This window comes from Meleagris gallopavo, chromosome 5, assembly GCF_905368555.1.
Source record: "Meleagris gallopavo chromosome 5, MGAL_WU_HG_1.1, whole genome shotgun sequence".
Lineage (NCBI taxonomy): Eukaryota > Metazoa > Chordata > Aves > Galliformes > Phasianidae > Meleagris > Meleagris gallopavo.
This window is the reverse complement of record NC_139408.1, coordinates 15,884,967-15,908,810: the sequence shown is the minus strand read 5'-3', so window position 1 is coordinate 15,908,810 and position 23,844 is coordinate 15,884,967. Positions and strand designations below refer to the sequence as shown.

The 23,844-nt window shown below is 39.4% G+C and overlaps 1 protein-coding gene across 1 annotated transcript in view; it reads right to left on the bottom strand.

Moving 5' to 3' along the window:
* The window catches only part of LRP5 (LDL receptor related protein 5), a 135,935-nt gene that overhangs the window by 59,641 nt on the left and 52,450 nt on the right, over positions 1 to 23,844 (bottom strand). The window contains exons 4-7 of the mRNA XM_085224402.1: positions 22,422 to 22,618; positions 20,400 to 20,531; positions 4,390 to 4,786; positions 3,542 to 3,713 (exon numbers count right to left, since the gene is read on the bottom strand). Of these exons, the coding sequence (XP_085080528.1) occupies positions 3,542 to 3,713; positions 4,390 to 4,786; positions 20,400 to 20,531; positions 22,422 to 22,618 (898 nt within the window). The remainder of the gene's footprint in view (positions 1 to 3,541; positions 3,714 to 4,389; positions 4,787 to 20,399; positions 20,532 to 22,421; positions 22,619 to 23,844) is intronic.

Below are 23,844 nucleotides of genomic sequence, written 5' to 3'. Positions count from 1 at the left end.
AGGTGGATAGAGGAAAACAGTGGGGATGAGAATTTCTCCTTTACTTTATGCCTCTCCTGTAGATCTTAGGCTTCCAGAAGATTTTCAGTTAGCTAATTTTTGGTTTTGACAAACAGTAGACAATATACTTACACAGACAGAACATCCCACCAAGACACACTAGCTGTGCTGGCGAGCCGTTTTAATTCTCTTGGCAAAAGAACGCATACATGAGAACAATGAGTTCGTGTTGAAGTGAAGAACAACTTCAATAGAAAGTACAAATGGAAATGTCCCACCTCGTATACCATACAGCAAGACTTGACATGTACCTTGGCTAGCAAGGCAGTGCTAAGTACGGCTGACTGGGAAAACCTGCGGTACTGAAGGAAGCTCTCAAACACCAAAATGCTTCTGGAAAGAACTATAAGGTTGCAAATACGTCAAGATGAACAAGAAATGTGAAATACAATCCATTAGATAAACCTTACATATTCTGAAATATTTCCACAGTGCAATTTTTTGATCTTTTAAGGAGGATTAGTAAAAGTCTGCCTTACTGGAGACTGATGTGGAAGCAGCCAATACCTGAGCTGTGTCAATAACCACTTAAGTCATGCAGTTCTTTCCCAAGTGAGCAGAGTATAAATGTCTGGCTCACATTCCAAAATGGAAACTGGAAATTTATTTTCTAATGGAAGTTCTGCATTAGACATTTAATATTCACTTCTCCTGATAGCACGCCAGTACCACTTAAACTCACACAGCTGCACAGTACCAGTCCAGAACAGACCACAACATGCCACTTCACAGCACTGATCAGAATCCCAGGCAAGTATCCATGACATTTTCCCCATTATGTCCTAAGTGGTCCTATTCAGGTATCTGTAAATGTCAGAAGGAATCTGCTTGAGGTAACAAGCAAAAGTAAATTCTGAGCATGAAGATAGGAAAAAAAGCTGGGGAGAGAGAGTAGTGATTTAAAATGAGAATGTTTACAGCAGCTTTAATGTAAGACCATGTAAACTCGTTGCTAGAAGCATGGAGATTTAAATATTTAAATCTTTGTGCTAACAACTAAAACTGAGTTGCACAATGTACAACAATCAAAACCTAGAGATGTCACAATCCGCTTCATGTAAGATTATCTTCTGTTCTTAAGACCAAGCGAACTACTCTTCTATTTTTGCGAGCAGCAGAGAACCACAAAAAGTAAGTATAATAAGCAAAAGAAAAACGGAGGGAATAAAAAGCCCTTACTTTGGCTTCTCTGATTTTCCTAAACTTTGATGCCAAACCAAACAGTACCATTGGCTTCACTGTCTTACAATGAAGTAAGACAGACTGAACAGACAGCTTAAACCAGTGAAATGAATTGCACAATTTCAGTTCCAGCTACAAAAGGTGGAATCTGGAACGTTCTCTTTCCTACAGCCTGAAAGGTAAGGAGGGAGAGGACTGCACCAGAAGTCATCAAGCCCAGCACACCAAACCACTGCCAAACATTCAAGTTACACGTCTGAAGCTAGCAGACAGTCTTAATTCCCTTCTTCCAGATGGCAAAAACTTTAGAGAGCACAGCCATTACCAAAGGCCTCAACATTTATTTATGCTGTACATACTATTACCCCAAATAAGGTAAAAACTCAACTGATTTCACAGGACTAGGATGAAACTTAGATCTTGCTTTTAAGTATCATTACAGAAATAGACTGTTTTAACAGCATAGTCAAAACACAATCTCAACAAACTAGCTCATGCCATAGGAAGAAAACTTCATTATTATTTTAGAAAGAAGGGGGGGAAAAAAAAAGCTTTCTTTCTTTCTCACATTTTGGTTTGGCAATTCTATTTATGAATTTATTTCAATTAGCTAGGTTATTCCCCTTAATTTACTTTGAAGCCGTTTCAAATTCCCTGGAGAATTCTCTTTTGAAATTAAAATACTCAGAGCTAATTATTTAGCACCTTTAACATTCCAACTGTTTTTCTAGCATCTTTGTGAAAGATAAACAACAACACACCACAGACAGCTCAAGGAACCTATTGCTACCGGATGCCCAGAGCATTAAAACAACATATTAAAAAGGAACATTTGTCAGTATGACAGCTCTAATAACAGAGTACGAATTCTTGAATTTGCCTGACTTCAGGTCATATCTCATGCTGCCATCCAAACCCTCAGATTAATCATGAACTACTATAGCTAATTTAGGTTGAGGCTCAAAATCCAATTTTTCCTTCTTTCTCAGAAATTGGAGCAGAAGGGGCCAGTAACCAGGTGAACACAGCGGCATCTTAAGCCGCTTAGGTGAATCTTAAGTTCACAACTATTCAGGCCTTCTCACAACATCCAGCTGTACCCATATTCTTCTATTTTCTCTTGGAAAAAACCTCCTCTCTTTCCAATAGTCTCTCCAGCACCCTTATTTCCCAACTATCATCATGACCATTCTGCTGGCCATAGGAAAGTAGTGGAAAGCTGACAACCACTTTATGTGTTGTCTGATCACGTAGCCTCTAAGGTCTGCGTAGTGGTTCCTGAGATGTCTTCCTCTCTTTTCTCACACCTCACCTTCTATTCTTTTCAGTTGCCTCAAACTAAACGGACCAACTCACATAAATAAGTCTACTCTTACATACAGACCTTCAGCAGTTTTACAAATGCATCCACATGACATTTGTAAAGTGGTTGTAGATCAATATTCCTTGTCAACAAAAAAGACCAATCCCCTTCTACAGCACAATATTAACAAGCTCAACAAATCTGCTGGATCACCTCTCAGACAAAAAAACAATAATTCAGTGAAACATCAGAATCTCATGGACACACATTAAGAAGCCCAAATTGCCTTGCCCCAGAACTAGATTCTACATTTTGCAGTTATTTAACTTACTACCTTCTGTTCTCAGTGAAACTACTTCAAGGCTCAGCTCCCTGTCACTTTAATATCTGTGGTAGCATTCTTTACAATTACTGTTTTAGATTAAGATTTAATGATGGGATACTAAGGCAAAAACAATGGGAAAAAAGGCATCTCTTAGAACATCTCAGGCCTCCCAAGCGCAAAAACAACTTTTCTTCCATGTATCTCTGGACAACACATATTCATCAAGGTCCTGAAGTATGGATCTCTAGGGCCTCCACATCCACCTTCTCCTGCACAAATCTTGCATCAAGTCTTTGCATGCAGCAATTTCAGATGCTAGTTCCAAGCACCTCAGACAAGGCAAAAGTCAAGAAGGTTATACCTGTGTATCCCATCTGCTGCAAAGGCCCCAGATCAAACCTGAGATTTCAAGCAATCAAACTATACTTTCAGCAATGTGTTTCTAATTGTGTATTTCTTGACATAACACAGCACCTCTTACAAATGTTTTCTGAAGTAACAAAACACTCAGAAGTGCTTCCCTTCTCAAATGTGTCTCGTTTCATTCATTTTAACACTACATTTAACAAAACAAGAGACTCCTCAAAAAATGGATAAATGATTCCAAGATGCAAAGCTGCACATAACAACAGTACTTGTTTTCTAAGAATGCCCGTGGGATAAACTCTTACCTCAATTTTATCTGTTTTTGCATCTCCCCAGTAAAGTTTGTCCTCTTCAAGATCTAGTGCCAAGCCATTAGGCCAACCCAGGGACGTATTCACCAGAACTCTCCTCTCTGATCCATCCAAATAAGCACATTCTATCTTTGGACTTTCACCCCAGTCTGTCCAATACATGTAGCTGTAAAGAAAAGGGCAGAAATAGTCAATGCATGTAACCTGCAATACAGAAAGTGTCAAGATCTGTTCTGTTTTTGAAAGAACTTGCTAACTTTCTGTTTTCCAAACTGTAGCAAATAAACCAACCAACTTGAACTGTAACCTTTCTGCACAGGGAGGTTTTGGAGTCTCCTCTGTGACGATCTTCAAAAGCTGCCTGGATACAGTCCTGGGCACCCTGCTCCAGATGTCCCTGCTTGAATGGAGTTGGACTAGATTGTAGAATAGCTTGGATTGGAAGGAGCATCAACAGTCATCCAGCTCTAACCCCTGCCCACCTCAGCCATTCTGTAAATTCTGTAAGCAGTAATGATAATCTAAAGTTTAACTGTTAACTCAAAGTACTGAAAGCGTGCAGTGGCCTGATTCTTTAACAGCTGTAATGCTGAAGATACAGAGAAAATAAAATTCAACACATTTTCATTTAAGAACACTGTATTTAGCAGTCACCTTCTACATCCATAGCATATGTATGTGATAGATGAAGCAAGAGAAAGCTTGTCATGTCTGGAACAAAATGAACATTTGACAAGTAATATACACATAATCTTGTAGTTGGCAGATTTTCAGTTTCAAGAGGGCACAAACTGGACCCAAAAGCCTACTATTGCAGGACTACCAATGAAAACAAAACTTACCCCATGACAGGATTGAGCACGATTGCACGAGGTTCATCTAGATTTTCTGATATAAGGATCTTTCTCGATGTCCCATTCAAACGGGTCACTTCAATGCGGTCTGTTCCAGTATCAGTCCAGTACAGGTTCCTCGCCACCCAGTCCACTGCAATTCCATCCGGATGGTTGATTTCTGTGGTTACCAGAGTCTGCGCTCCAGAGCCATCAAGGTACGCCCGACGAATTGCCCGAACATCATCATCAGTCCAGTAGATGTAGCCTTCCACAGGATCATAGTCTATGGCAATTGCATGTCTGATATTGTCTATCTGCAGAATAATGTCAGTGAAGTCTGGCATGTCCAAGGAAATCCTTCTCAAGTCAGTCCTCCTAGCAAGCAGCAACACTTCTTCAGCACCTGGGGAGACAACCATTCATAGTACTGCTTTTTTTTGTTGCTGTTGAAGCCTAGCAACAGTTACTTCTCTACTAATGTGAACACTTTAACACAACACAGCAGTCTGTGAATTGCTGCTGTCACTACAATAAGAGATATATTCAAAACAAGGAGATCCAGCTTCCACTGAATTACAGACTTGTCTGAACAGGGAGTTATTCCTCAACACTTCTCAATTAGCTATTTGTGCTGGCACTCTCATTTCACAATGACTGCATATTTCTCCCAGCCTCCCAAACTAACATGGAACACTACACTCTGTCTAAAATAAGGACATCCATGCAAGTAGTTAGCTAGTCAGTTGATTTGCTTTAAATCAGCAGCCCTCCATTAGCCAAATAAAAAAATTACATGCAAGTGAATTCCCAAGGAGCACACCAGCAGTCAGATCAAATGTATTTTGACTAATGCAAACATGCAGTTTGCAGACATCAAGCTCCAATTCCCAGCCTTACAGCAGCTTACCACATTCTCCACGGAAAAACAAGAACTGCACAGCACTAGCAACGCTGTTTCTGGAGGTAAAATAGCGTTGGTAGTAACCAATGTTTAACAACGATTCCAAACCAATACTCATAAAGCCATTCTTGAAAAGACTGCTGGTATCAAATCCCACTTGTGTCTCTACCATTCCTCCAAGTAAGATCACATTTATTATTTTTTTTTTTTTTAAATATCAGCCACATAATGGATGTTTCCCAAAACTACTTTTTCCACTATCAAGAAAGAAGTAATGGAAGAAGTTACAAAAGATAACCAAGGCTATACACAGAATAATGCCACTCCTTTCATTAGCGTGGACTAAAACAATAATTTGGTGGGGTTACGTCCAAGTAGTTAGTAACATTATACAGAATTCCCTAGCTTAGCCAAACTTTCCACCAGCTGTATCACCACAGTAGACACGTTGTTTGACAGACAAACACTACATCATAAATTACAGAACTAACAGAAGGCTTCAGTATTTCACAAACAAATTACATTAAGGATTTGTTTCAGACAGCCCAATAAGAAAGCAAGTCACAGCTACAGCAAATATTTCTTACCTGATCAAATCTGACACTAAACTAAGGCAATAGGATACTTTTCTCTCTCCTGTGCTCCTCCATCCCACTGCAAAGTTTTATTGCAGTAAAACAACCTGGAGCATACACACTTCAAAGACTAACAGAGTTTTCAATATTTTCTTTCTGGCAGTTTCTTCTATCAGTACAAAACCAGGGCACAGTAAAACATAAGGTTGCTGAAGACATTTCTCCCACATGCTTCAGCACATAAAGAGCAATATATGTATTTTTCCTTCTTTCTCTAAATGTAGTTTCAGAACTGACAAGTGTTTACATTTTAGCAAGACTTCAGAACTGGAAAGCAGAACAAAGTCACTTCTATCTTGTCCATTAGCCAGAGGTGGTAACTTCCAGGTCCCACCAACTGCCCAGATTAAATGAAAACAGTCTACATGAGACACATCTTCTTGAGACCACTAAGCAGAACAGAAACTCAAACCCTCATGAGAACACTCTTCTAGAAGAAAACTTCATCTAGGCGTATGTATGAAGCGTGAAGCTCAGAAGAACTGTACATCAAAACCAAATCCATATTCCCATCAGGAGAAGGATGGTACTGGTTTCCAAATCCAAAAGCAGATAGCAGAATTTCACCTCCAAATAATATCTCGGAAACTCCGAACAGTGCTCAGGTTGCCAGGATATGATAAAATGAAAAGAAGGGTCTACAAGAGCAGCATCTGAACAATATCCAAGCAATTTTCCCAAGTGAAGCAGCACTGCTCTCCTCCTTGCCACTGGCTGCTTGTTCTTACTTCACTATCACTCCTTCCCATGCGCAAGCACAACGGCAGCAAGGTTATTGCTGCAAACCACACAAAAGAGCTGATCTAAAGGAGTTTTTAGCCAGATCAGTTCACTGCAGAGCTCCACGAACACTTGTGACGGCACATGGAAAGCCTCCAGTCACTTGCAGCCCAATTTAAGAAGGAAACAGCCCTGGGTGACCAGACAGCTTCTAATACTTCTCTCCTCCTTTGCTCCCTGAGGAAAACACAGCAACAGCTTTTCATTCATCAAGATTCTCTTCCGTTAAGAGAACAACTTGTACCAGCAATTATTAGAAAGCACGCTAGTAAAATTACTCTTCTTTCAAAAGCTTGATAAATCTCCTGGAAAGAGGAGAAAAATAATGGAATGCCTAAGATGCTACTTGGTATCTTTTGTCATGCTTAGAAGTGATGACTGACATCCAAACAGTGGAAATTAATCAAGTGCTTTGACAAAAAACAAACAAACAAACGTGGTGAACAAAAAATACAGCTTACACCTCCCACTTCCTCCATACTTCTTAAAAGATCTTTGAATGATCAATTGTCTGTAATGGCATACGGTACAAATGAAAGGTGACACTGCCAACAACTCTATCTACTCCAACTGCTCTACCAAATGCAATCAATTTCCTTTTCTAAGCAAGCAGAAGACCATAGCTGTTACCAGCGTCTGAAAAAGCTGTCTGGGAACAAAAGTAGTTCAGAGTCTGATAAGCTCTTCTCTATTTCAAGGACTACCCCAGCAAGAGTAACCTCAGGGCTAAGCTGACATTTCTGCATAGATAACACATCCACAAGAGCTTGGCTAGTTTCTAACATAACAACAAGAATCTGCTTTCAGACCTTCAAAACAATAAGGGTTTGTACTCAAAACTGATCAATGCAATTAGAAATGATAATTTTAGGAAGCCTGTTCAAATAGAAGAATGTGTCAATGTTGGAAGCAGCAGAAATGAAAAGGAAGCCAGGTCACCTGGATCCTGGACACTACCTCAAATAGTATAGATGGTCCACCACTACACAGCTTCTTTATAGGAAAAAAATACCCCTAAATATTATTTGGCAACACAAACTCAGAATTTCTTTTTAATTTTCTAATGTAGTTTTCTAATAGTTTAGTTTTCTAAAATAGTTTTCTAATGCAAATTAAGATGGCTCCCTAACAGCCAAAGGAAAAAAGCCACTGGAGAGAGCATCTGCAGATCCTGATCTGCAACTGCAGAGCTTAACTACAATAGCACAGCAGCAACAGCAACAACAAAATACCTCGTGAAACAAAGTTTTATGGTTTGATTCCATGTTTCTGAAATGTTTCACTGGTAGGAGTTAGAATAAAAGCCCAAGCAAGCAAAACCTCAGGCCCCAATGGTCAGTATGGAAAGGGGATGCACTTGGTCAACAAAACGTTCCATAAAAAGCAGAATAGGGTAAATACTTTTAGCTCAACTGTGTCAGGAAGTGAGCAGCACTGCAGCTGCTCAGCCACCCACAGCACTTGGTTTCATATTCACCTTACCTTCTAATCTCCATTACATTAACGTCTGCAATCACAATCTTAATACTGAACTATGTGCAGTGTGCAGCTAAACAGCACCAAATATATGCACACAACTGATAACACAGCAATTACCAGCATTGCACGCATTTCCAAGACGACCAACATTAGAGGTATCACTGCATGGGAACAGGCAGATAAGAATCAAACGCGTACGTTTTGCCTCTTCACACGAACGATTGCATCTTCACCTTGGTTCATGGGGAACAAGGTCAGGGTTGAATGTTCCCGAGGAAGGAACTGGCAGATCAAAACTTAAGGCCCAGATTATACCCACAGGCGCTGGCTAAACAACAGGCTGTAAGGCATCATTAATATCCTCCTAAAAACCAGAAATAATAGCAAAACAGCAGCAATAACCTAACTCAGCTGTATCTCATCTAGCTGTTCCATGTACACGTTCACTTGCATACAAAATAATATTTTGACCAGGAAAGCAGGCACAGAGCAGTCACTACCCCTTGAATCAGCAATTGCAGGATGACTGTAACCCCCTAGCAAAGGGAAAAAACAATCCTGTTTCTAACATACTCAGCCATTCAAACTTCTGCAAGCTTTGGGAATATTCTGCACCACAGACGTACACAGCTGAAAACAATCATGGAGAAGACAATTTGGCAATCCAGGGCTTCAGGACTAGACTGTTTTCTCTGCTGACCCAACTGACCAGAAAAAGAATAACAATAATTCCACTTGACAAGTGGGACAGGACAACTCATTGGTAGTTGAACTGAACATTTTTTGGAAAATTCTTGTGATTTTTAACGTGCCTCTAACTGACATTTATGGGAAAAAGAAATAATAAAGGGAATGAGCTACTTGATTGATTTAAAGTTCTGGCAGCTCCACAATTTGTGTTGGAGAGATGCTACTGCTTAAAATGAAGTCAAATTATTACACAGCACGGCTCTTGACAGGCACTATCTACATCCTTAGACATTACATGGCACGTGAACAGAGAAAATGTGAACACTGTCTGCCTTGTTACATCCTCCCTCACATCCCTTTCAAAAGCTGGTGAAAGTCCATCCTGCTGGACAGATTTTGACAAGTGCAAAAATCCTGGCCTTTATTACAATGCACTCCAAACATTACAGTGGTTTTTATTACTGTATTTTCACCTATTAACACATTTCTAGTATAAAAGAAGAGAGAAATTTGGCACTGGGCTCTGAGCACAGCACTGTGAGATGAGAACTTATCTCAGCAGCGTTGTTGGTTCTTTCCAAAAACCTGGACAAACACGCTCATCTGGCTCATTAGTTTTATCTGCATCATGGAGGCATTTTGATTATTAATGTTGGTAGGAATGTTTTCAAGGCTACAGAAGCGTTACGTTGTGACTTGTCTACTGTAATGCCAGATACCCCAGAACCTGCCTAGTACATTATAGTGAGCTGTTTATCTGGTGCTGGAGTGCTACAGCATTTATTTGATTAAACTGATGTTCACAAACCCCTCCCACTGTACTCTTGTAACCACACAACCAAGAGATTCCCAGAGAATCACTATTATAGCACAGTCATGTAGAACATCACACCACAATCTACTCTTTTTCCCCCTCCTCCCCTTGCAGGGTACGTGAGGGAGAATGCAAACAATCCCAAGTACTGCAACATTCAGTTTATGAAAAGTCCTCTATGCAAACTATGGATCAGAACAGCAGAAGAAATGAGGCCACTCTAGAGTTACCAATCATTTAAAAAGACTCAGTTTCAACTCTCACCAGTTCAGAACTTTTAACTCTTTATTTTATTTAAGGACATTGTCGGGTTTTTTAATTCACTAAAAGCATTCTGCAACCTTCCACGGAATTTTCAGCATGTTTGATACTCATAAAAACCCATGAAATGTTCTGCTAAACCAATGCTAACAATACCTCAATTTAAAAACAAACAAACAAACAAAACAGAGCAGAAAAATGCAAAGCAGTTATTCTCACTTTCTGAAGACTATATTCTCTCTTTGCAATCAAGAAATCCCACAGAAGCAGGTTAGGAGACTTTTTTGTTTGTACATGTGACGCTTTCCTTCCATTCCCAGCACCCAATTATTTTTAATGCCCATGCTAGGTACAGTGTTTGCTTTGATTTCCTTGTTTTGTGAGCTCGCTATTAAAAATTCATGCTTCAGCGCTGAAAATGGCAGCTGCATTCTATTTGCAAAATTAACTGCAATCAGAGCTGACAGCAGTGAAGCAGGCCATCTCACCAGCCTGACAAGAGCCTTTTTTATTCTTCCCTTGGCCCACTTCGCATTTGACAAGTGACAAGACGTCTATAATACAGTAACAAATGCTCCAATTTATTCACCCAATCTAAACAAATGTAGACTGCAGTGGTTCCTTCTGCTAATCTATGCCAGAAAACACCATGCTATTCCTTTCCCATTTGTCTGGCTGCTAATCAGGCCAGAACAATGCTCCATTGTGGGACTCTTCCCCTAGTTCTGCGTACACGCATCTGCATACACACCCAGTCTATATAAAGGCAACTTTTGAGATCTCTATATTTGTGGGTTGAAAAAAATAATCAGATAAACTGCAATAATGGTAAAGCTTTTCGTTCCTTGTGCAACAAAGCAGTCAGCTCTTTTTGAAAGCGGCCCATTAGAAAGTACTTTGACTGCAGGCAACTCTTTTACAAGCTGTTTGAAATAAGGGGGTGGGAGAAAACTTCATTATTCTGTGTGGAATGTATGAAAATAAGAAATGCTGCCATGCTGTTTAACAATCTCAACAATATTTAAAACAATTACAACATCTTGCATAACGTTCAGCATCAGCCAGTCTTCACACCACAGGAAGAATGACGTAATGAAATTATGAGAGGTTTAAAGCTGCTATCAAACCCCACTCTCCCCACTATTCAACTTCTGCAGAACATAAAAACATTTAAGGAGGCTGAACAAACTTTGGGAATATCCACAAATAAAGACCACTTTTCATACTGCAGTGGTGCTGGCTCCAAGCTGGGAGAAACTGGGATCGTACTCTCCTACTTGACACTACCAGGAGAAGCGTGCAACACGTATGAGGTTTATCGGTTTAAAACTGAGAGTTGCACGCAGTGATTTTATGCAACCAACAAAACAGAAACAGGAAAGGTTTATTTGAAAGAATGTTTTGAGTGCCCACATTTGGACAGAGCTCGAATTGAAAGGTAAGTAGGCACAAGGAAAACTAACACTTATGACAAAGAAAGGAAATACCAGAGCACTCACGTAACTCATAAATTACATCATATCTCCCTGCACATTGTAGTGAAAAGCTGTTGTCCAGTGTTTCTTCTATTATCTTAGTAACAGACTCCTAATAGTTACTTTGCTTAAATCAGGAAAGAGCTACAATTTCAAGCAGTTATGACACATTCACAAACAAACAAACGAGGACCTCAAGCAGAATGTTAATTAAACTCTACAGGTGATAAGATCATCAGCACAGAACAGCTGACTAGAACATAAGCAACGCTTCTTCCATATGTTACACAGAAGACACGATAACACCCTGTTCTAGTTCAAGGCCTAGGATCTAGAAAAGATCCGAAGATTGCACATACCCAGTATTCATTTGGGAGCACAAAGCTTTGTAAGGCTACTGCTAAGAGAGAAGTGGCTAACTCCGAGGGAGATCTTTTCAGTTACAACTGCATTGGCAATAGCCTGAATCAAAGATAAGCACAACTGCGTGGCTCTTGCTGTACCAAAAAAAAAGAATTTGCCCTTATACAGAGGCTCCATCCAAAGACCTCAAAACAGTTCAACAAATAAGTCTTAACTCCTGCCCTGAGGTCTGGCTGTCTAAACGCTATGTGCTTTAAAGAGAGAGCACAGGAAGTTGGAAATGTTAAGTGGTAAATCGGAATGTTAACCTGTAGATCTCAGTCCCGGCTCCCACTTTTAATTAGCAAAAAATTAACACCTCTTTGCATAGAATTCTTAATAACAGTGTATATTGAAAGCCATAGGAAAAAGGATGGACCAAGAAAAAGTCTGCCACAAATTCTCACTTCTAGAAATACAGTGCATTTGTTGGATTTTGGTATTTCCTTGCAAAGCGTTGTTTTAAAGCACCTATTTTTTGCAGCAGATAACCTGAGCGAGTAGGGCTGTATCTGAAATCACTACCTTTTAAAGCAGTTCAGCAACTTCATTAGTTTCTGTTAAACAGAGTTTTGGTGTTGACATCTTCAAACACCAACAATTAAAAACCCACTAAACCCAACAGGATACATAATACTTTTTTTTTTTCCTCCCAAAATACCAGACAGAAGAAACAACAGTTCTACTACAATCTCATTTCTGCTGCATTCTAATTGCAAAAGTTTCAAACCCACCTAGAAACCTCACATACATCAGTTTCTCTGCACTGTTTTCCTCCTTAACATAATGTCCCACAGGCTCCCCCAAGGTTGATAGCTGTATAGTGCTCTGAAGTTTAAGTGCTAATTATTTTGTTTCAAGTATGACGGAGCCACAGAAAACGTGGCCATCATCACCTGCCAAAGGGTAGACATCATGGAAAAAGCTATAAGCAATTCTAAGTTTGGGTTTGCAGATCTCAACCTTCCTGTTGCTACTCTGCTGCAGTAAAATGGTGCTTGCCCACAGTATGTTTGAAGAGGCAGTCAAGCTGCAGAAGCTTAACAAGTTAGCAGAGATTGGTAACTTTCCATGGGCAGGTACTCGGCGCATGAAGAATGTGAGATAACAAAGTTTACACATAAACCTTCTCAGTGCAGACAAAGGGTGCGGTTCTACTGAAGTATAAAAACTGAGCTGATGGGAAGACTCAACATGAACAAAATGAGTTAGCTACCATCTCTCACTAGAACGCGTTTCAGTTTTTCAAAGCAATCGTCAGTCTGAAACACGCACCAATCTGGAAGAGCTTCATTCACTGCTCCTGTAAACTTGCTGAAAACAGAGCTAGAAGATCAGGCAGACCTTCCGCTCCCTCCAGGTTTGTTCCTTACAGCGTATTTCTAATGGCTGCTATCCAGTGATATTTTAAACAAGGCCATTTCCATAAGAGGCTATTTCAATCCTGCGCTACACAAAGTACTCCCCATTTAGTAGGATAAAGGATGCTATGAATAGAAAATAATGTAATCTTTTCATACAGATCAAATGAAATCATAACCATAAAAGCAAGGGGAAAACAAATTCAAGAAAAAACAACACCCACAAATAAAGAAAAGAAAAACACTTAATTTTTATGAAATAGAGTAGAACTAGGAGGAAGAAAACCATACTGCTTTACTTAATCAAGTTCAAAACCAGCACAGAAATGAACAAATTTTCCACTGTGCCAATTCCTATCCATGAAGAAGCAGCAGAAAAAATCATCACCAAGAAGTGTAGGAATCCTAGGACATGTTTTGGAGGACATGTATACCCCAAAGAATAGCTTAATTCATTGACTTCCTATTTGCAGAGTAGCCTCTAGATTTCCTAATCCATTACTCACTGCTGGACAGTTTTCACAAGTCTTTCTGGTTAACTGCAAAGGCATTTCAGTGAAATGTAGTTCCACATATACTATTTCCAACTAAGTAAACACAATTCCACCTCATTGTTTTAGTGCTAAAGGATCAAAAGGATATGTTTGGAGTAGTGTATCATGGTCAAAATGGGTCTGGATGCAACACCAGGCACAGGGCAGAAGATATCTGTGAAGTCAAAGCATGGTGCAACCAAAGTATCTTTTTCTTTTTTTTTTTTCCCCATGGTTGCATTTAAATCAGATAACATGCAAGGGAAAGAGACAGGCATGCAGGCATTCTTTCAATATTTTCCTCTACGATATTTTCCGTTGGAATTAGAATCTTTCTACTGTTTGTTTTCCCTGTGACAGAGAGATTAGTACATGAGTGCTCCTTCCTTCTGTTTCACGTTGTGAAGAAAGGGAAGGAGAAATAATACAGTAATACAGTTGGAAATATTACCCAACTCTAATGAACTGCCTCAACAACAGAATCAGGGATTAAAAAAAAAAAAAAAAAAGCCAGCGAAACACTTGAAGCTACTGCCTTCTTTCCCAGTCACAAAAACAGAGTTCGATTTTGAGAAGCCAGAATTCCATAGTTCATTTCAAAAACTACAAATGTTCTGCCTTCACAGAAGAAATCCTACAGCTCCTGTAAGGGATTGACTCAAAAGCCAAAGCTTTCCCACTTTAAAGCAAATAACAATTGCTTTGTACTGCAGACATGCTTCTCTGGTGAGTTGAGGCCAATGTGCCATGACTCAGATAACCACCTGCATTCTGATATGCCAGGTACAAGATACCTGCAAAAGCAGCTAGCTAATTAGAAAGTAGCCATCACCAACTGACCACAATCTGCACAGGAAATAGATAATTTTTCTAGAGAAACAAATAGGCTCCTCTCCAAACTTCAGTTTACGCGACTGTTGTGAGTTAGTCTTAGTAGGCAGCTCACTCAGCCACTCACTCATGTGCTTCCCCCCCCCGCGGGATGGGGAAGAGAATCAATTGGAAGGGTAAAAGTGAGAAAACTCTAAGATTAAGACAATTTAACAGGTAAACAAAAAAACTGTTTTGCTTTGCTTGTGTGTAACAAAGAATCCATTCAACTACTTCCCACGTGCAAGGAAAATGAATGATGCTCAGATGAAATTGCCATAATTATGTAATGTGTAGAGTAAAAATACGTAGTTTTACTGAAATGTTTTATACATACATTGCAACAAAGCATTACTGAGAAGCAAATACAAAACTGTAAGATAGCTTTTAGAACCTTGGGATAGGCAGCTTCCAGAAACTCCATAGATACTGGAATAACTGAGCTCCTATAGCTCTGAGAACCTCTACTAAAGTTAAAAGATACACAATTTTTAAAGAATTTTACTGAAAGTCTTAGTTTCTCCTACCCATTTCAACTCTGTAGACATAGATTGAAATTATTAAAAGTTTGGGAGGGTGAGGTGAGTTTTCCCTCATAACACTTTCTGCCATCACACACAGATGAACAGGCTTTAAAATTCTGACACACCAATTTTAGTTGATATGCAGTTGACTTGCTTGGTACTATGATAGCAGAAAATGATGTACAATGAGAGTTAATATCCTTCAGGAATGTAACACTAACAGACAGAGGGAATTTAAGAAGTTGGGGTGACCATTTACAGGGAAACAAACCCACTTCTAGGAAAAAAAGATGACGCTTTGAACATTTTTTGAGGGCTGGTGCAGTGGCTGTATGTTAGTAAAACCAAATAGACAAGAGAGATTACGTATTTTCCAGAAACATATATGGAAGAGACTGCTGAACATTATTTGCAGAAACGGGTTCAGTCTTGAAAGAAAGCATATATATCTTATAAAAGAGACTGGGAGCGGAGTTTAACCCCAATCAGCTGACAAGATATACCACAATGCTCTAGATTATGACTATGATTAAACTGAACTACAAGGCTAAGAGAAAGACAAGAGGAAAAAGCAGTGGTAGTCTGAGACTGCACCTCTGCCCAGCAGAACAAAGCAAAACTCTCCCCAACGAAGTAGAATAGGATGCAAAAATCCTGGTTCCATTCATATGAAGTGGTAAAATTATACTAAAAAGTGCACCAGAACTGTAATCAGAAACAGATAAATCTTGTTCACTGTGCACCAAGGAAAACAAGACAAGAGAAAAGACTAGAGTGATAAACATGCAAGATGAAGCTGCTCAAAGGAGAAGACTGCGCTGCAAGGTAAGACAGGTTCAAATATTCAATAACAGAACTCACTAAATCCTAAAAACAAACAAACAAACCCCTTCAAAAATCAAAACAATTCTGTTCAATAAGAAGATAAATGTCATCCTTAAAGAAAAGAAAATCTTCCTGATCATAAATCAGCAGAATGACTGAAAAAAGGACCTGAAGCTCTGTGGCCTATTTGCTGCTATTTGTCTATTGCTGATCAAACCAAACAGAGCTCTGAAAACACACATAGAACAGACATAATTTTTACTTTGGTCTTTAATTACTTGCATCAGAAAATATATACAGGAAGAACCTAAAAAATTAACTAAACCAGACTAACAATTTTATGACAGGATGAAGAAAGCCAATTAGGTAGAATTACAAATCCCTTTTAAATGGCTGCAACCAAATTCTCAGAGACTCATGGGATTACTCAAGTAGGCTTTGAGAAGACTTTCAAACAAACACATACAAATCAAGAAAGCCACTTGGTCTAAGAATTAGTTCTGTTTTGAAATATGAAATGTCAGAGTTCAGTTATTCCTGTAAATTACATGGTAATTAGAATTATTACTGAATAGATTACTCTCCACAGGCACTTCCTTCAGACTAGACTGTTGGACTCTAACAGGCATTACAAACAGTGACTTCCCTACCTTATAAACGGACAAGACCGAGTGGGTCCTATCACTCAAAGATCTGAAAGGAATGCATTACTTTTTGGTTCACGCAGTGCCTGTCACTGATATTAATGCCATTTCATGAGCTGCTTTTACCAACTCAGGTTACAGAACCTCCTTAGAGTTGCACTGAAGTTGCAAGACTCTCAGCACCCTGGGAATTACACTGATTACGATCTCTTTGTTTTTAGTACCTCAGGCCATAATACAAACAGAGCTCCTTGTCCTCCCTTCCAGCAAAGGGTGGTCCAATACAACTTCATAGATAATTTCAAAGATCTTGGCTTGAAAGCCCACTTTAAAAATCACAGAATCATAGAATATCCCGAGTTGGAAGGGACCCAAAGGATCACTGAGTCAAACTCCTGACTCCACAAAGGATCACCTAAAAATTAAACCACATGTTTGAGCACTGCCCAAATACTCCTTGAACTGCAGCAGCTCAAGATTGTGTCTACAGCCGTGGGCAGCCTGTTCCATGCTCACCATCCGTGGAGAAGAACCTTTCCCTAACGCTCAACCTGACCTACACAGCTCCATCAGGCCCTGTCGCTGTCACACAGAGCAGAGCTCAGCGCTGTCCTCCGCTCCCTGTGAGGAGCTGCCGCTATGAGGCCTCCCCTCAGCTCCTCTGCTCTGGGCTGAACAAACCCAGACACCTCAGCCACCCCTCACACACCTTGCCTTCCAAATCCTTCACTGTCTTTATACCCCTCTTCTGGATGCTCTCTAGTAGCTTTTTATTGCCTTCCGATATTGCGGCACCCAAAACTGTACAAAGTTTTGGAGGTGAGGCCACACAGCGCAGAGCAGGAATTCTTACTGAGTGCTCACCAGACTGCTAATGGAGCAATTCTGTTGACATAATTAATAGATAGGGAATTGCAACCTTCCTATCCAACTCTGCAACAGCTAGTAAAGCACTTAGTCTACACCTTCAGCAATCAAATAAACCAATCAACAAAGCCTGTCACCAAACAGATGAGAAAAAGCTTGCTAATATTTATCAAATGTTGCACACATCTTTTGCTAGCAAATCTAGCTATGGGTGTGGACAGAGAGGAGAATAATGGATGAAAACTTCAGATAACAGGTGCTTTGTTTTCATGCTAGCCTGCTGACTACGGCTTTTTTCCCATAGAAATATAAAACCTGTCCTCACACCGCAGAGAGCTCTACGTAGGCAGTCCTCCAGGCACCCTGTAAGTACCAGGTCATGTTATCAGTGGGCAAAGAAAAGGTCACACACCAACAGGGCAAAACAGAGCAACATTGTGTCCGAAGGGAAGTAACAAAACATCGGATACCTGCACCAAGCAAGTACACACTCCCAGGGGGTCTTGTGCATGATGCTAGTTGTCATCTGGCATATGTTTAATCCATATATTTCATGTTATTCGTGATGTATATCTACTGCATTGCTTTTTTCCCTTCACACAGAGGAACACTTTCGCACCAGAGAGAAAACAGTATGAACCCTTACAGAAAGCCAAAAATAAAGAATAATGAATTATTCTCTTAACACAGATACAGTAGTTATTGCTTCAGCAAATCAATATTTATACATTCAGAAAAAGGCTAAAGATCCACTTCTGAAGTTCCAATGCATAAAGACGACACAACCAACAGCAAACAAAATAATGGCATAGCCAGTCCTTGAATTCATGTTTTCTTAATTACCTGGGCAAATTACCATTCAGTACTGTTACTCTGCAACAAGCTACAACTCTATCTGAATGTTCTGCATGTGCACATTCTTCAGCATCCAAGTGAGCTGAAATTGCTTAAGAGTCCCAGTCTCAAGGCTTATCTGCACAAAAATACTTTCTGACAGAACTATACAGAACTATAACATTATATAGCTACATTTGTACCAGTAAACTCCGAACAGGGACAGAGGTTTTGAGAACAAAATGCTTTTTCCTCTTACAGAGGAATTCATGGTACTATTTTTGCAATTCACTTCAAAGTCTAATGTCAAGGAAGCCGATATGCCTAAGTGACTTAGCACTTTAGCTAACAGGCAGCAAAACAGAGAGGTGGTCAACACTGTAGCATCTGTAGTTCTTGACACAACTTTACCACAAAGGACTCGTGCAGAGAACAAAAAGTCAGTTCCTTGCAACCAAGGAGTTAATTTTAATTAATAAGAGTGGAAAGAGAAGCACATGGATGCTGGCATAAGGCAGACAGGACAACAAAAGATGCGGAGCTTGGGAAAGAAATAATCCATAAAACTGAACCAAAAGGCCACATTCTTATGCAAAACCAGATTTCCTGTTCCCATCCCACTTTTTTGCCCTCCTTTGACAGAACACCCTTGACAGATTGTCTGGCTTAACAATGGAAAGGTGAAAGCACAGTATAAGCAGTCACTCCTGCTTGTGCTATCCACCAAAATGCCAAAAGCAGGCTGACCTTCATTCCCACTGCCAGAAACATAAGGTCAATATGAACGTCTAAAAAGGTTGTCCTGCGTATTCAGCAATGTTTTTTAAAGGCTGTGAAAGGGAAACTTTCCAAAGCTAGAAGAAGGAAAGAGAAAGGTCTTTCAAAGCAGCTGCAAGAACTACCTTATAAGCCTTTCAATTGGATCAGGATGAGCTAATAAAGCTGGCCCTTAAGCCCTGGAGATTCAGCGTTCAAATTCTGCTTCAAGTTCACAAATGAAAGGAGACTATTATGTTTGTTTTAGTACTTAAAGGAATCGAGCCACATCAGAAAATAACTACGCACTTTGACTCGCCTCGTGAAAACGCAGCAGAGACAGGCAATGGAAGGTCTTCCAGTCTGTCTGCACAACCTTGTCTGGTAGCATCCCTATGACTACATGTGTTAATCCCGTATTTTGCTATCATGAAGCAAAATATATAAGAAGCTTTCTGAACAATAATAAAGTCAAGTGGTATACTTGGTGGACTTAACTCATGCAATTTATTGACATGAATATGCATCCAGTTATATACTTTATTTATACCATGCACTCCAGCTATTATTCTTTGAATGTTTTTTTTTTTTCTGGTAATAAAAAAAAAGATTCCTCATCTATGTTTCAGTGATAGGGAACCGGCACCTGAAGAGTTATTTTTTCTACTTCTATTATCTCATTTAGTTTTATAAGAAGCTTTGTACAAAGCCTTGGCTGACTTTTTAAAAATTAATATAATGTCCAAAAATACAATACCTCATATCTCATCACACATCTCCCCTTTGGGGAAAGATAGATTAGTCATCTTCAGGACCAGAAAAGTGACATTTTCAGTTTAAAACTTTATTTTTCATTTTTCTGTTCAGATTGTTTCATTATGAAATGAATGGAAGCAGGGACAACATATGAGTTTTTCCCTGAAATAGTATATGGGCACCCAGACTGAGCCTCAACTGCTTTTGGCAGGTCTTGAGCACACTGGGCTTTGATATGCAACAGGAGAGCAACAGCACAGCCATCATGATGCACCAGTAACTACAGGTCACTGAAAAAGAGGGAGCAAACCTCTGCCCATGGCCCTCTGCTCAAATGGAAAGAGGTCCTACAGTGACTACAGACTTTCCTCTAATAAATTGCTTCTACAACTTCCTCCACATGCTACTCCATTTCTACAGAGAACTGGCAACACAAAATACAGCCAAAAAGTACAAAACTTTCTGCATTAAGGACAACATCTCTGCAATTTCAGGAGAACACTGAAATTTCAGTATGTCAGTCAGTTCCATTCAATTTACTTTTTCAATTTTTAAGCGGTAAACCCAAACCAAGTCAACACCGCTACTGTAGAAAAGCCAAGCTCTTACCTGATTTGCACGTCCTGCCATCATCTTCTAGCTGCACACCAGTGGGACAAGCACAGCTGTAGAAGGGGTCTCTTGGTGATAGCAGGCACAGATGGGAGCAACCACCATTGTTTTCTTCACATGGAGTGTGAACTTCAAGAAACCAACCAAACAATCAATCAGATTTATTTTCCCTTTTTTAGAACATCTAAAGCTCTTTTTTTTTTTTCCCCCCTATGAGGAAGAAATCATAGATCCCAAATGACTGGGACAAGGTTGGTGCTAAATGGCAAAGGAGCCACAAAATAAAGCGTTTGAAAGAGCTGACAGCTCAGCACATTCTCACTGTACTATTCTTCCAATGTTTTTTGAAGTTGAACATAGTTACGAACTCTGAACACTACTTATTTCACCACTGCTGGGTCTGCTAAGCAGCATGGAAATAGAAACTGGGGTCTGGAACAGCCTGTGCATTGCAGTACTGCTGCATGTAGGAATTTTTTTTTTTTTCCTCAGCTACAGACTTTTTACAAGACATATCTCTGAATCATCAGGAAATGCATGGAGGGAACGCGTCAAGTCCCCTGAATACTTCATCAACATTAAAAAAAAGCACAAATACTGAAAAGATTACAAATATCTACTCCTTCCTCTCAGCACCTCAGTAATTTTGCGAACATAAAAATTAAAAGTAAATTTAAAAGATGAGGGGAGCGTGGGGTGTGTGTGTGTGCAACTGCACCCTCATCCACCTCATTTACTAGAACAAAATATGGCTGCAAGATACAGAGCAGTAACCACAAATAATCACAGAGAACACTGTCACATTTAAAAATAAAGATACTGCAAGCTATGCAAGAACTCTCAAAAAAAATCACAGTTTGAATAAGCTTAACTACTTTACCATAAAAATAAAAAAATTCCAGTTAATTTGACTTGTGTTACTTCCACTGATAGTCACAGAGAGATAGAAAGGAAGACATATAAGCCTGATCTTAAAGAAGTCAATGACATTTGAGCTATTTTCAGCAGATCATATTTTCACCGTATTTTTATTGTTACTGACCCAGAAATATTGTGAACTACGGTTGGGACATTTCCTGAGCTAAAAGCAATGGCAGGAATTCAGCATAGACAAATTCTTATCTGGAGCTTTGAGACAAACCAGGGTGCTGTGCATATCTGACAACCTCCATGAAAACTTGCACATGTTCCATCACCAAACTGATCTCCGGATTCCTTTTGCTTACTTTCAAGCCTGCTTGCTGATATCCTATAAACTCTGCTGCGGAAGCTGACTTTAGATTTGGCATAGTTGAACTACACAATCCAAATAAATAAGAATATCTCCACTACGCAAGAGATGATTCTTCCCAGAGCTACGGAATTATATACATTCCCACACTACTGTTTTTAATCTCATTTTCACTATTCTACTAAAAAAAAGTCTGGGTCAATTCCCACATGAAATCACACACATAGAAGATACAGATAGCCTCTTTACATTCTCCATTCTCTACACCTCGCCTCCTTTGAAGGATCATCAAACAAAGAGGCACAGACATTTCTTATGAAAGCGAAATACCTTCCATAATGAAACACCAAAACTATTTGTTACATACTGAAGATAAGCAACATCGAGTCTGGACTGCAAAAACTGCCGCTGTAAGTACGAGATGAACGTTACATATTTTATTATAATCGTACTTACAAAAAAAATGCAGTGATGTGCTTTTTTTTTTTTTTCATGTCTTTAAAAATCACAGTATTTTAAAAGTTCTAAGGCAAGTCTTTAAAAATATCACTGAAGTACTGCACTGGATTTGGAATTTTACTACCAACTGGGCTGATGAATGAGCTCTTACCTACCCAGTCTTGAATTTTCAAAGAAAGATAAAAGATTGAGTAATTATGGTTTCACAACTAATTCTCTGAAATATTCTCAAAACAGTAAAAATCCACACTACTCCTTTTTCTGATTAATGCTGTCATCACAAACGAGAAACAGTTATGCAAAAGGCTTCAAGGAAAAGTAAAACATACAGTAGGGCTGCCGGTCTGGACTTAAGACCTGGATGTCCATGGGTGAATAGAGAGCTGATAATATTTCTCTCCTCTTCTCTCCCGTCCGTTTGTTACAGGCATGAATGGAACGTGTCTGCCAGTCTGTCCAATACAAAGTGTCCCCAGACAATGTCAACGCAAATGGATGAGTAAGACTTCCTTCAACAACCTTTTGCCTACATGAAAGAAAGGGCAAGGATTAGTTTGCGCTGCTTTCACTAGACTTCAGGGGGAAAAAAAAAAAAAAAGCATGACTTTTTAAAAACTCACACCGAAATTGTCATCTTTTATCAAAAATCACTGAACCAGGAGAATCATCTGGTGATGAAAATGACACTCATACTGGAGCATAAAACAACCTTTTACATTAATCCAGAAGGAACTTAGTCCAAGCAAACACGCATCTGACATTTATTTGCATATCTTTAAACTATTTTACTTATACCCTCCTGTACTGCATGTTAAAAACATTCATGATTGTACTATAAATTCCTTTTCCTATGTTTTTCAGTCTTTATAACTTGAAAATTAGTTTTCTTCACACATCAATTTGAAAACGCTTTGAAATAAACCACAGTTATCAGCAGCTACAGCAGGCCAAACTCAACAATTAACCTCTAAGGTTGTGAATGAAAGAAAAACACCTGGTTTTAGCAACCATTAAGTCACTTCACGTCAGCATGCCCTTACAGAACATAACGGCAAGCACCTTCCAAATGAATAGTTAGCTATGCAAAAATGTGGGAACGACAATTTAGACTTTGCCCCTTCATAGCAATAAGAAAACAAATATACCATGTTTCATAGCAACGCAGTATCTGGTTCAGCTACACACTGACCTCTGAAAGGCCACACCAGAGTCCCTTAACAGGGCTGTGTGAACATCCACGTACAACTGCCTTTGGGAGGAAACACAGGTCTTCAGTGTGCTCCTCCCACTAAAACTTTTTTCTTTTCTTTTCTTTTTTTTTTTTCTTTTTTTTTCCCCCTCTTCCCCCTTCCCTGTCCTTGTTTGCAACATATGACATCTTTACCCAGGACTTTCATGTTTGCAATCATCAATTGCAGCCAATTCTTTCTCAGAGCAGGAAAATGAAGAAATGACTCGAGGGCCATTTGTCTGCCTCACAAAGCCCTGCACAATACAAGCTGACAAAACACAGGCCGTCCATCACAAAATCCAGGCTCTTCACAGCCATATTCTTTGAGCGTTCTCCCTAAGATAGCAGTCAACAGTTTGTCTCCTGTCAGTAATGCTTTGTTTAAGACTAAATACTTGTGATGAATATAAATCAAAAAACACTTCAGACATTTTCAGATGGCATTCAGCTGCACTCCCTTTCTTCTGCGTATGCATATATTCTCACATTTGCAATGACTTGAACCAAAAGCCACAGAACGT